Below are 13,522 nucleotides of genomic sequence, written 5' to 3' on the forward strand. Positions count from 1 at the left end.
AGTTGAAGAGGAGATTACAACAATAGAGAAAAGTTGACAAAATTATGTTACTTTTGTTTATTATTTCATGGAAATTAATAAATTTTTTTTGTTATGTTTTTGTTAAATGTTAATCATAATCAGTATTGTAATATTGATTAGTGCAAAGTAATATGATAGTTTTGGCTTATACTAGTGATTTCGATACTTTAGTTTGTTGCTTATTCCAAAAACAATGATGTATTATATGAATTTAAGGATGTTATATGAATTATACATTTAATTTATTTATTTATTAAAATTTACGTATTTGAGCACTCTAGTTAATCGAGTGTGCAAGATATGTTAAGAGGTCCACAAGATATGTTGAGAGGTAAGAAAGACATGTTGAGAGTTCGAGAAAACATGTTCAAAGATCGATAAAACATGTTTAGAGGTTGACAAGACATGTTTAAAGGTCGGCAAGACACGTTGAGAGGTCATCAAGCTGAGAGGTCGACAAGACATGTCGGGAGGTCAGAAAAACATGTTTAGTGGTTGACAAGAGATAAGGTTGGTAAGACATGTTGAGGAGTCTAGAAGACATGTTGAGAAGTCTAGAAGACATGTTCAAAAAGGTCTAGAATACATGTTGAGAGGTCGACAGATTGAGCTCTTTTTAGGCACATTCAATTTTTCTTTCCTAACATCTTCATTCACCTTTTCCTGCACAACCTCTTTGTGTCCTACCTCGGCCTCTTCACCCACCACTTCGTCCACTCCACAAAAAATAATGAAGTTAATTACTTTAACGTGACTAGTAACATGTTGAACATATATATCACCTCGTTGTTATTAGATTTTGTATAGTTAACTAAGTATATTGCTTCCCTATCATCACTCAGTAGTCTCAAATTGTTATGTAATATTTGTGTCAAACCTTTCCACTAAAGTTTTACATCACCATTATATTTGAACTCTTTAACTATTCCCAATGTTTCAAAGTATGACCATCGATTATGATTGATTCCTTTAACTACATGTATTTTCCCACCAACATATTTCACTCCCTCTTCTTTTTGAACTTGCCCATATGATGGAAAGCGACATTGAACCCCCATTTCGAAACATACATTGTAAATCAGGACTCAAACTTAACCAACCATAATCTTAAACGCACCCACTCAACATTGCACAAAAAATAGAATAAATTCAGAAACTAACCTCATTTGGACAAATCGCGATTTGGTTGATCGAATCATTGTCTTTGAACACACAAACACAAATCCCACAAGAAGCACACTCTTAGTTTTCGTTGATTGTAAGAGGAATCCCACAGCTCAACTTGTCTTAATTTTAATTTCAATGTTAAACCTTTATTTCAATCTAATTTTAAACATTAATGATGCAAGTTATCACCAATTTCATTGTCCATGTTGATTAGTTAACTATACACATGTCTTAAGGACGTGACACACTATTAACCATGTCATAAAAAATTAATGGTATTAGTTATGAATAACTAAATTCGATACTTTCTAAAAGATGAGGGACGAAAATAAATCAAAATTTGAGAGATAGAATAAAACAAAAATCACGTGATAGTTTATAAACCAAAAGAATATTTAATCCTAAATTTTATATACAAGTTTTATGAATAAAGTGTCATATTTTAAAAACAAAAATTTTAGCATTCATTTAAAAAAATTATTTTATAATAAATATCTTGAAAATCATATTATTGAAATTTTAGTTAATATTTTTACATTAAAACTATTAAACTATTAAATTTTTTGTTTTTATTAGAATAATCACTAAATTGGACTTATTTAAAAAATTTTAATTTATGTATATTAATGGAAATTTTTTAAAAACTAACAATGGCTAGGTTTAAAAATAAATAAATTATCAACGAATTTTTAGACAATTTTAAAAAATCAATCCTGTTTTAGAATCTATCTTAAGGAAATTTACATTTTTTGTTTGACATATTGTTTAATCCATTATTAAACCAAATCTTTAGTCCACATAAATTATAAAATTTAAAAATGATAAATAACATGTATTTATGAGAAAAATGTAAAATTATAATCTTAATTAAAAAATATAAATTTATTAAATATTCAATAAACCATAAAAAGATATTAATAACTCATTTACAAATGTTTAAATTTATAGTAAACTTAAAATATATATAAGTCTAATATTTATTAAAGAATAAAAAAAATCACATCAAAAATGAAAATTTTTAACGAGAAGAAGCAATTAAGCCAATATATTTAGTACTTTTCAAGATAAATAGATACATAAATAAGTTTAATTTTGATAAATTATTGATATCAATGATTTTATTTATCGTTGTTTTATTCAATAACAGCAGTTATATTAACACAAATACAATTTTTTTATAGCTAATACTTATTAAAACTAACTTGCTCAAAATAATAAAAAGCATGAAAGAAACAGAACTCCATCAATGTTTTCAGAGAGGCGCACGTTAGCTTGCATGCACAGGAACAACTCAGTGCTTTGAATCGTTGTGCACCTTAGGAGGAGCAGCAGGTCCACCACGAATGTGAGGGGAACCACCGAAATGATTGACTGATCCATCCAATTCCAACCGTTCTCAGACGACAAAGCGTACGTTAGCACCCGACCAGCTCTTTCTTAATGCTCCAGCACCCACAACAAAACTAGGCACCCACGATCTAATTTCATTTTGGGGTCGCAAAATCTTGCCAAAGTTGCAACCTTTTTCTGGTTTTGATTCGGAAAGAGAAAGTGGGCAATGGTGGGATGAGGATAGAAGGGGAACAGAAGAAAAAGAGAAGGAAATGGCGAGAGGGGAGTGGAGGCTTCAACTTCACCAAAGAGGGAACTGGAATTGTTCCTGCACGAAAATAACTCTTCTAGTTTGTTTTTTCAACATTGTTATTGCTCTCTACACTCTTCGCTCTCTCTATGCTTCTCTTTATATCTACTCTGATAGCGTTGCACGAAACAGTAAGTCATGTAAGTCTTTCAGGATGTTTTTCTTTCTGTTTCCCCTAATAACACCAAAAAAGGGTGGAAAAAAGTTTATTCTTTATGGAAAAAATTTGAACCATCCCTAGAAGGGTCTTTTGTTTGAGAGAGGAAAATGTTCAATTTCTTTGTTTTCAAGACTTTTCGTTTTTAATTTGGTTTGCGTTTTCAGTTGCGGTGTATAAGCCAGATCAGGTTCGAAAGATGGAAGAGTCTAACCGAATCAGGAAGGATTACAAACCGGCGGAACTAGTGAAATTGGTATGAAGTATGAACCGTTTTTTTGTACCTGCCATGAGCAAACATTTTTTGTGAAGTTAATCTGAAGTTGATGTTGTGAAATTTACACAAATAGGTGGAGGAATTAGGAGAGTTTTCAAGAGAAAATGTGGTGGTTGAGTTGCCACGGCATTTGAAACAGAAAATAATTGATGAGGTTATGCAGAAACTAGTTAGCTTGAAGGGAAACCACGACAATGTCTCCCACTCCCAGGTCATGGCTAAGGAGCGAGGTGAGTGTTTGCCGATAAGAATTTCTTGTTAGAATAAATGTTGTTGTCATGTGAGACAAGAGGAACAGGATCTCAGTAATAGTATCGTTAACATTAGTTTTGTCGTTTTTCTGTCCTTAAAACATTGAGTTTTTTTTATCGCCACTTGCATTTATAACTACTGCATTGTAAAAAGCTCTAGAATTAACTTAAATTTTCTCAGATATGATGCGTTAATAGACGTTTTCTTTTATTTAAATGTTTGTTTCTTGCTGGTTAGTCATATGATATGTATTTTGTTGTTCAATGAGGAAACTAGATCTTTGGTGTTTCAAATATAAGTTGGACTGTACAAATTTCTTTTTGTAAATAATGGTTCAAGTCACAATTAGAAGACATGCTTATTGGAGTTCACATTAATTAAAGGTAAGGCAAATTTACACTATATAAGTGATGTAAATTTCACTTTACAAACCAATTTTGTAGAGTTGAGTTAGACTTTTTACTTCTTAATATGATACTAGAACTATCCGAAGCTTAAGATTTGTTCTTTGATGGACATGTCGTGTCATATGCTATCTAGCTGATATTGGGACCAAATTAAATCACACTATTTAAAAAAATTTAGTATTGCTTTGAAACATATGTTCAAACAAAAGTTAAAGATCACCTGGCACAGGTAAAGATTGAGAGATCAACATGTGTATTAGCTATGTAGTGAGAACGTGAAGGAAGGGTGTGACATTATTTTAGGTTGCTAATATGTTTGGAGTCTCACTTTGTTGAACTATTTGATGTAGTATTTATTTTAGCCTGGAGTCTCTCCACACAATAGATTAGTCTTTGGATTGGGTTTTCTTCTTGTGTTTAATTCCTAACATAGTCAAAGTAGCTAGCTTTAGGATGTTTAGTCAAAGCTCTTATCTGGAACTGTTGGTTACTTGTATCTATCATTTCTTTTGGGGGTTGGGAAGTGGAGGATGTAAAGCATTCATAAGAGCAATTATTTTATAGCTTATTGTAGGAGGCCTGTATAACTGTATCTTTTCCTCATACTGTTGCATGTCATGTAGATTTGTACTGATTAATTCATTTAAAAATGATTGTGTTCATGGTCTTGAAGGTGAAAACCTCCCCTTTTGGTTTCCTACTGTATAGCCCTATGGACAACAGCCTCTGGTGTTGGACCAAAAAAAAAGGAAATCTTTCATTTTGTTGTATTGAGAAGTTATATATATATATATTTTTCTGAACATGTATATGTTTATATTTTGATTATTTTATTGTATAACTAATCATTTCTTTTACTGTCATATGGTCAAATTCTGCCTTAGAATGGGGTTCATCTTTTGCATTTGAAGGTCATTTTATATCAAGTTGTTGTGTAGATGATAATTTGTACAATGTGGAAGATATTTTAATGCTGACATATTCTTATCATTAACTTATACAGAAGCAGTTGAAAATTGGCGCAAACAAAAATTGGAAGAAATTAAGTTGGCTGTTGTCAAAGGGACTTCCAACTCAATCATTCCACATGAAGAGGAAGGTATGAACAAAAATATTATGCTCTGCTTTACAATTTGAATGGGTTGCTGACACATTTATGCGAAGTTTGTCCCTTTACACATTAGCAATGAATGCTTTTCATATCTCTGTATATTTTTTTTTTCAATTTCGTAGGAATGCTAATAAGAGCTTTGGAGTCTGATTGGGCTGTGGTTTCTGAAGAAATTGGCCTTTGGATACCTGTTGAGGTTGCTAATGAAGAACATAATGACAAACCTGAGGGTGAGACAGAGATAGGTAATAGCTTGGTAAAAAATTTCCTCCCATCTTTTTGTAATTTTTCAGTCTCCCAGTAATTTTTATACAGTTATAATTCACCACTAAAGTGGTTTAACTGGATTCTATCAACAACTTATCACGCGTGCACTTTGTTAGAATCTGGAAGTGTGTACATATTTTTCCATGCAGAAAGTTAATTTTTGTATGTACTAAGACCACATTTTGTTCAGAGGAGGAAGTTCTTCCTGGCAGGCCCCTTCCACCTGAATGCAATACTGAACTTCATACGGATTATGGTGGCACCGCCGTGAGATGGGGTCTTACTCATCACAAAGATAGTGCAGCTGATTGCTGTCATGCTTGCTTGGACCAGGCTAAACATGCAAAGGAAAGTGAAAAGAAATGCAATATTTGGGTTTATTGCCCATCACAATATGGGTGTCATTCACCAGATATCTATCAGCACAAATATCAGGAATGCTGGCTCAAATATGTAAGTTGCAACCTATGAATGTGATTCACTACTTTGCTCCTCTTTACAGAATGCTTAATAATAGCCTTTGCTACTTTCTTTTCAGTGGGATCTTACAAAATGCTCTTGAATTTCAAATAGAAGTTTAACTTTTTGCACACTCAGTAAACTTTTACATAGTTAACCATAATAAATATAAATTTTAAAGTTGTTGATGTTCAACAAAGTCACCTTACATTGCAATTTGTGATTAAATGAAGGTATAAAAATGCTTCGTACTGCACTCATACTGTAATAGTTTTTCATACTAACATTCAATGTACTTGGTATTCTGAACACAGGCTGAGAAACCCAAACTAAATTTTAAAGATAAGTATCCTGAATGGTATCGAAATTCGCACCCAAATGCACCATTGGTGGTTCCATGGGCCTCTGGAATTGTCAGCACATGAGATAAACAATCAAAGTAACATGATCAAATAGAGTGCGGACCTACCTTGTAGATTGCAGACACTCAAAGCTGGCTTTGACATGCTTTGTGGATTGTAGTGTTTGTTCTTCATGTTTATGCCTTTAACATCAATGGTTGAAATGGAAATGAAAGAGTTCCCCCTAATGGTCATTTACATATTTAAGACTTAGTTTCCGTCTCATTGCCAAGGATTTTTCCCTCAAGACCAGTCTAAGACTGAGGTGGGGTGAATTAGATTTGTTTGTTTTAATTCTTAGATAGATTCTTAGATGATGATGTAATGGGATTTGTAACCACAAAGTGTTGGATGATGAGTTGTAGATTCTTGGTCAAATATTTGGTTCCTGTGACAGTGCTGGGAAGTGTTGTTTTCCTGTTGAGTCTTCACCAAAAGGTGAAGCTAACATGCACTAACTGATGAGGAATTTTTGTTGTTGTGAGGTATCTGAAATCATAATTCACTTGTATCTGAGATTTATAATGTTGTTCATGTTGGTGGTGTGATCATCAAAATCCTCTGTCTCTGCTCTGCCTTCAATTTGATCCATTATAATCATAGTTCATGCATGTGAAGATATAAATAGGTATTCCATTTATCAAATATTTTTAGGTGTCTGATTTTTTGAAATTTTTTCTTTTAATTTATTTGTTTGTTACAAATTTCAGGTCACATTAATTGTTTTTTTATCAATTATATTCTTTTATCTTCTACTCTTTAAATAGTTTACAAATACGTTTCTTGGTTCATAGAAACATTACAAGAATTTTCTTGGTCAGATACTAAAGGGATTTCACTATAAGATTTAGCTCTTTATGTAGGAACTGTCCATTGAAGACTAAATTGTATTTAAAGTTCTTGATTACTCTCTCTTTGTTCCTTTTTAATTGTTACTTTTTAATAAAAAAAGTTGTTTTTATATTTGTCATTTAAAATTTTGTGAAATAATAGTATTATTTTTAATTATAATCAGTTTAATTTACATGGTGAAAGAATTCTTAGTTGTGGTAAGAGATGAAGAAAAATATTATGACACCTAGATGTACATGAAATATGAAAACTAAAGCAAGTATGATAGATTATTAGCTCAAAATTGTATCCGAAAATATTATTCTTTGAATGAAAAAAATCTTAAATAGTTATTATACAGGAATAGATAAAACATTGTAATTAAAATTAATTATTATATAGGAATAGATAAAAACTGATTTTCACTTCTGTATTTATATTTTTTTTATAACAATAAAAGAAATATTATTACAATTAAAAATGATTACTACAATTATTTTAATAAAAAATAGTTAGCATATTATAAAAAAAAATTAAGAAAATTGTGTATAAACAAAATTTCGTAGGAATATCTTCACAATAAATAATTTCAGACCTTTTTAAGCAACATTTTCTCTTTGTTAAATGGTTTCCAATGCAAGAAACCTCAATACTTTCACAATCGTTTGTCTCTTTTTCTCATCAACACTCTAACCGTTTAGCGGATATCGTGGACATGGGTTCTGTGTCGGGTTCGGGTAAGGTCCACCACTGGAACGTGTTCGACGGCGTGAAGATAATCGCGGCGACGCCCGAGGCGCTGATGGCGGAGATTGATTCTGCGATCTCGGCTATGGAACACTCACGCGCCACCGCTATGCTCGACGAAGACGAGGGATACGACGCGCGCGTGGCCGACGAGGCCTACAAGGCGGGCTGCGCCGCCCTCGCCGCCGGCAAGCTAGACGAGGCGCTCCGATCACTGAACCTCTCTCTCGCGAAGTGCCCTCCCGACAAAGCCTCCGCGCTCGCAAAACTCAACTCGCTCATCGCTCTCGCTTCTAACCACCTTCAAGCCTCCTCCAAATGACAACGCGTCGTTTCGTCTCGTCGCGATTCTTGTGAATCTTGAACGGTAAGTTGTTTCGAATTGATCTTGTTTTTCTTTATCAATATTGTGTGCAATATGATTGTGATTGATGATATCTGGTCTTGTTACTTCTAAATTCTAACCGATAGCATCATTGAGAGGAAATGAATTTTTCTAAGAACAAAATATCCCCGTTATCAAAGAGAGACAAGCAACAATGTAAAATTCACCATAAAATTTGCCATAATTTCATCTTAATAACATCGTAGAATGTAGCAACCATGAAAAATCAATGACAAATACAGTGGGAGACACTGTTCTTTAACGGAAAAAAAATAAAGATCATCGCAACATACCTAATACTTTCACATTTAAGTTTGACTCAAACTCAATTTTGCAGAAGAAAAATTGGTTTCAGAAACTCAGTTTGTAAATATAAGTTAAATCCATAATTAAGTTTACAAACTTAGCTTTGGATTAGAGATAATTGTAATGGTTTGTTTGAGCTGATTTTCAGGAGATTACAAAGGATGCTCTGAGGGTTTTCACTCGTGTTACTACTCTTCGTTAATTAGGAGTGACATTTGCAACGAAAGTTAGCTGGCGTATACATGTTTTAAGAATTATCCCTCCAACAATGAACCCATCCCTTCTCATTTTCACTCCCTTAACTCGCACACCGAAGAAGCTTGCATTTCTCAACCTTCAGCAACTCCACCTTAATTCTTTTGCTCATCTATTTTTTTATGGCTCCAAAAGTGAATTTCATAGTTTCTAATGAATTGCATAATCATAAGCATTGTCTCTCCATCTTCCCTCCAACTTCCCTCCATCTTCCCTCCATCTTCCCTCCATCTTCCGGTCAGTCAGGTTTGCGATTGTTCGTCTTCTTCGTCTTCATTCGCCCGGTTGTGGGTATTTCATTTCGCCCGGTTGTGGGTATTTCATTTTATGGTTTCGTAGAATATTGTTTGCAATTCGTTATTCCCTCTCTCTTTGCTGTTGAATATGTAGGTTGTAGGGTGTGTTTCCACATTGTGGTGGTTTGTGGCTTGCATTGTTGTTTTCGATGGATATTTTGAGAGGATTTGCAGCGTGTTTTTTTCGTTGGTGGTGTGTGTACTTCGGTGGTTTCGTTGAGTGGAAAAAGAATTAGGTAATACTTTTTAGAATTATATAGGGTTTCATTTTGATTGATAATAAAAGGTGTAAATGGTCATTTATTTTTGTGAAAATATTTTGAAAATTGTTATGATTTTGAGAACTGGTTTGGAAAATTGTTCAAGTTGAAAATGGATATTTCAAAACAGAGGGAAGGATGACAGTGTTGGAAATAGTAACCTATTTATAAAAAATATAGTTAGATGGGGATGGATTTTTCGTCTAGGATGTTGTTGGTTTGTGTTTTGATAATATTTATGAACACTTCTTTTGAAAACGCACATGGATGTTGAAAGTAAGATAGTTTGGGTGAGCAGTGGTTTCCAATATAATTTTTTCGAAAACCCTTTGGTGTGAATTTGTTAGGAACCAAAACACAGGGTAGGAAGACAATTGAATTATTTTTGTATTAAGTAGTTGGAAATTAAAAGTTAACATTCTTTTGAATTGATAATGTTGTTTTTAAGTGTTGGCAAATGAATACAATTGAAATCATTTAAATAAAGTCTCCTTTATTCTCTCTTGATGAAATTGACTGAGACTAAGCAATGTAATTTGTTTGAACCTGTGTGTTAGTCTAATCTGCAAATGTCAGCCAATACAATTTTAATGTTTTAAATACATATACAAATCTTCAATACACAATTAAACATTTTAAAATATTCATTTACCAAGACTTAAAACAACATTATCAATTCAAAAGAATGCTAACTATTCATTTTCAACCACTTAACAACGGATTGCAAACAACATTCAACAAATTCACAAACCTGGCTGACCGGGAGAGGAGAGACAATGCAGAGCTTCACGTTTTGGGCTATGCAGTGCGATGAACACGCGCAACTTCAATAGAGAATAACAACAATGCCATTTGAGCACCACAATACGATTTAGGGTATTTTAGGCCGAATAGAAACAGTGCAATCCTAACAGCAATACACAGTCTCTTTTTAAAACAAAAATATCTCTTATACTGCAATGAAATTATTGCCCTTTCACTAGAATGTAAACGAGACTCACATTTTCTTAACATATTAATAAATGCATGGTGTCAACAAACTAGGTGTCAATGTAGTGCTACCCTGTTCTAAAAGAACTTCATTCACTTTGTCCATATTATTCTAAAAGAAGTTAAACAACTTTTTTCTACATTATTTTAAAAGAACCTAAGGGTCACCATTTTTACTAATATTATTCTAAAAGAACTCAAGTCTGTGTCTAGGGAAAAAATGTTCAATTTGGAATCTCTTCTACAATTAATGCTTGGAAATAATTAGTCTCACTAAATGGTCAACTATCTTGTTAACATAAGGAGAAAGCATAACAAAAACAAAGGAGACAGAATCTTCCATGTAATGAAAAAAAAAAGATCAATTGAAAATCTATACTATTATTTGTAAATTTTATCATTTAACAAAAGATACATAAATTTTAATTATCTTTATTGTAATTTTTTATTAATTAATTTTATCTTCTGCTTTTTCTTATAATAACAAATGAATAAATTTATTATTACAATTATAAAAATAAATATAACTAATTGTTATAATTTTGTTAGATAATTTTTATTTATTTTATAGGGTTATTTTTTATTATAAATAATTATTTTAATTTTAAAAAACAGTTAAATTTAGGAAAACGATAAAATAGAAAAAATGATTAAATTTCAAAAAATTGTCCTTAAAAGATAAAATTAATAAGAATTTGTATAAACAATTTTTTTTACATATATTTAAATTACATCATCTTTAAACATAGTAAATTAAATTGTAACATTTTCAATTATAAATAATAATAATAATATAAAAAATTATTTATACCTATGAATAAAGATATCTTTATATGAAGGAGACTTTTTTTTATATACATTTTTCTTTTCATTTTTACCTTTCAAATAAATTTTATTTAAAACTAAAATAAGTACATTCTATTTTACCTTTTAAATGATCTTTAATTCAAATTTAATTATTTTATAAATTAAAATAATGATTTTATTATTTTATCTTTTAAATCATTATTTATTTTACAAAAAAAAAGACATGTTCACTAATTAATATAAAAAAAAATCATTTTACATTCTCTTACTCAGTCTAAAAGATCATATTTTTCATTCGTTTTTCGTTTCTTCTTTCTTTTTTTCTCTATTGCATTCATTATCTCTTTTTATATTAATAATCGAAATAAGTAAGGCGTTCCTTACTATATTTTATTTTCAATGACTCATCAGAACTTTTACTTTTCTCATTTTCTCGAAATTAATCTTTTTGCACTTACAATAGAATCAGTTTTGATGTCATATCATGCGAGTCCACTTAGGGCAAAACGTAGCGATTCTCCTGTCTCTTTCTGGATTATTTTTGCACCAAATAACTTCAATTGGAAGATTACTATTACCATTTAACTCAAATTTATGAGATATTGCAGTTCCTTTTGTTGGGTGGCACGTCCTGTTAAGCATGACTTTAGCTTCAAGTGTTACTCTGAATAAGCACCACTAATACAGAGACAATTAGATAAAAATAAATACAACAAAGTTTGCAAGAAGTCATTGTTTCGACTTGAAGTGGGGTTGATCTTCTTAGATAAGATTTCTGAAAGTAAGAGTCAAGGTATAAAAAGCAAGAAAAAAATCACTTAACCAATTATATGTCTTTTGACAGATATTTGAAATCGATAAAATTTACAAATTATTCGAATGGATAACATTGTTAAAAAATATAATGGACCAAAAAGACTGAAGGGGTTTGCTACTTGAAGCAGTCAATCATACCTTTGAACACTAGGTTGATTTTCTTGCCATTTATTGAAAGTGTTTGTAGCCCATTTAACTTTCCTTTACCTTAAAGAACGGAAAGCTTAGTGGGGGTTTCAGTACCAGGCCACTATCAATGAAGCATATTAATTCGAGTATCAGCACATACAAAGTGTTTGTACTATATATCCTCTCATGTGAAAAAGTTGATCAAGTAATTTCAACAATGGGTGGTGTCTTCTACCATGAGGAGCCAGCGAGCCATAACAAGAGATGCAAATTCCTTGCAGGGACTCTGAAAGAAGTATTTATCCACTGTCAAACTTTTAGCCGGAGGCTTTCAACTGCAAGCCTTGAGGAGGAGTGCCCCATTATCGATGATGTTGATGAGGTACATGAAGTACCTTCATCAAACCCTTTTGAAAAGTTCTTGAGTGAGCATTTCAAAATTTATTTTAGAGCGACATGATTACATATTTTAGACACTAGTAATACAATTCTTCACGAAGTCTTTTATCTGCTAAGTTGTTTCAGCTCAATCAATTCTGAACTCAGAATCATTTCTTGTATATGAAACCAAACATGTGAACATTTGTGTAAAACCCCGTTAGTTGATATTTCAACACGATTTTGGATCGCCTGAAATGAATCCAAACATGTTAATAAGGTGAATTCCGTGTTGAACTATGAAGTAATCTGAGTTGTTCTCACTGTTCTGTTGTGTACTGTTTTCTCAGATGGTTGTTTCGGCAGTGAGAAGCCGAGCTATGGAGAAACAAAAGCTCAAGCCAAGCCCATTGAGAGATGGCTTTTCCTGGACATATTCTCGCGCAACAAGGGAACTGTTTGTCACAATGGCACCACAACCAAGGATGGTGATAGGGGATGGAGAACATGATGAAAGAGAAGAGTTTTTTTCCGTTAAAAGTTGCCTGTCATGCTGTTCTCCGAGTGTTGTGAGTGACCAGGCATTTTTTTCTGTGAAGACTAACCTATCTAGATGTTCAAGCATGAGTGGGGTTGACATGTCAGAGCATTGGAGGCGTTCAATAATTCAAGAGTTTTGCCACTGCGAAGGATGGCCATTTGGGCTGTGCCGTAAAGCTGTGTTACTTCCACCACTGCCTAAGTCACCATCTGAGTCATGGTTGTCACGCAAAATACAAACAAGTACCAAAGTTATCTGAGTTTGTTTTACTTTATCTGTCTTCTCAGTTCCAGTTATCTCTTGTGGACTTGTGAGAGAAGTTGGTGGAAGATTCTGGAATAATGGATGTATGGCTCAAGCTTCATATATAGACTACATTTAGTTTTAAGATATACGTGAAATGAGATAAACAAACTGTTGCACAATTGTGTAACACTCGATTGCTTAATCTGACAAAAATGACGCGATCTTTGATAGCATACTAGTTGAACCGACCAGATTTAGATGTGAACTATTCGTTCATTCAATCAGATCAGTTTATTAAAAGAATATCATTCTCTGTTTGGCTATTTTAATCTTTTTCTCTGATGTAGACACAACTCGTTAATATGTCCATTGCA

General features: G+C 32.4%; 3 protein-coding genes across 5 annotated transcripts; all 3 read left to right on the top strand.

The window, feature by feature from the left end:
- The first annotated feature begins 2,399 nt into the window (after window positions 1-2,399).
- Window positions 2,400-6,695, top strand: LOC108324493 (uncharacterized). Of its 2 annotated transcripts, none has more exons than XM_017557441.2 (7): window positions 2,400-2,970; window positions 3,155-3,243; window positions 3,338-3,494; window positions 4,927-5,022; window positions 5,157-5,279; window positions 5,492-5,754; window positions 6,075-6,695. In XM_017557441.2, exons 1-7 carry the CDS (start codon window positions 2,793-2,795, stop codon window positions 6,183-6,185), a joined length of 1,017 nt encoding a protein of 338 aa, XP_017412930.1. In that variant the 5' UTR covers window positions 2,400-2,792; the 3' UTR covers window positions 6,186-6,695. The 2 variants fall into 2 exon arrangements, with proteins under 2 accessions (XP_017412930.1, XP_017412933.1); XM_017557444.2 differs by having other exon boundaries at window positions 2,400-2,961.
- Window positions 6,696-7,605: 910 nt separating this feature from the next.
- Window positions 7,606-12,365, top strand: LOC108346330 (uncharacterized). Of its 2 annotated transcripts, none has more exons than XM_052879965.1 (2): window positions 7,606-8,106; window positions 12,265-12,365. In XM_052879965.1, the coding sequence occupies exon 1, from the start codon at window positions 7,627-7,629 to the stop codon at window positions 8,059-8,061; it is 435 nt and encodes a 144-aa protein (XP_052735925.1). In that variant the 5' UTR covers window positions 7,606-7,626; the 3' UTR covers window positions 8,062-8,106; window positions 12,265-12,365. The 2 variants fall into 2 exon arrangements, with proteins under 2 accessions (XP_052735925.1, XP_017440880.1); XM_017585391.1 differs by lacking the exon at window positions 12,265-12,365 and adding an exon at window positions 8,579-9,236 and having other exon boundaries at window positions 7,607-8,106.
- On the top strand, window positions 11,384-13,350 carry LOC108346315 (uncharacterized). The gene is made up of 2 exons (XM_017585367.2): window positions 11,384-12,365; window positions 12,712-13,350. The coding sequence occupies exons 1-2, from the start codon at window positions 12,111-12,113 to the stop codon at window positions 13,159-13,161; spliced, it is 705 nt and encodes a 234-aa protein (XP_017440856.1). The 5' UTR covers window positions 11,384-12,110; the 3' UTR covers window positions 13,162-13,350.
- The last annotated feature ends 172 nt before the right edge of the window (window positions 13,351-13,522 follow it).

This window comes from Vigna angularis, chromosome 7, assembly GCF_016808095.1.
Source record: "Vigna angularis cultivar LongXiaoDou No.4 chromosome 7, ASM1680809v1, whole genome shotgun sequence".
Taxonomy (NCBI): Eukaryota; Viridiplantae; Streptophyta; class Magnoliopsida; order Fabales; family Fabaceae; genus Vigna; species Vigna angularis.

Bases quoted from the DNA above. Each gene is read 5' to 3' on its own strand.
- LOC108324493 (XM_017557441.2), top strand. From the start codon at position 2,793: ATGGCGAGAGGGGAGTGGAGGCTTCAACTTCACCAAAGAGGGAACTGG. The intron at 2,971-3,154 runs GTAAGTCTTTCA...TTGCGTTTTCAG, and splicing joins TGCACGAAACAGTAAGTCAT to TTGCGGTGTATAAGCCAGAT. The intron at 5,280-5,491 runs GTAATAGCTTGG...CATTTTGTTCAG, and splicing joins TGAGGGTGAGACAGAGATAG to AGGAGGAAGTTCTTCCTGGC.
- LOC108346330 (XM_052879965.1), top strand. From the start codon at position 7,627: ATGCAAGAAACCTCAATACTTTCACAATCGTTTGTCTCTTTTTCTCAT.
- LOC108346315 (XM_017585367.2), top strand. From the start codon at position 12,111: ATGAAGCATATTAATTCGAGTATCAGCACATACAAAGTGTTTGTACTA. The intron at 12,366-12,711 runs GTACATGAAGTA...CTGTTTTCTCAG, and splicing joins TTATCGATGATGTTGATGAG to ATGGTTGTTTCGGCAGTGAG.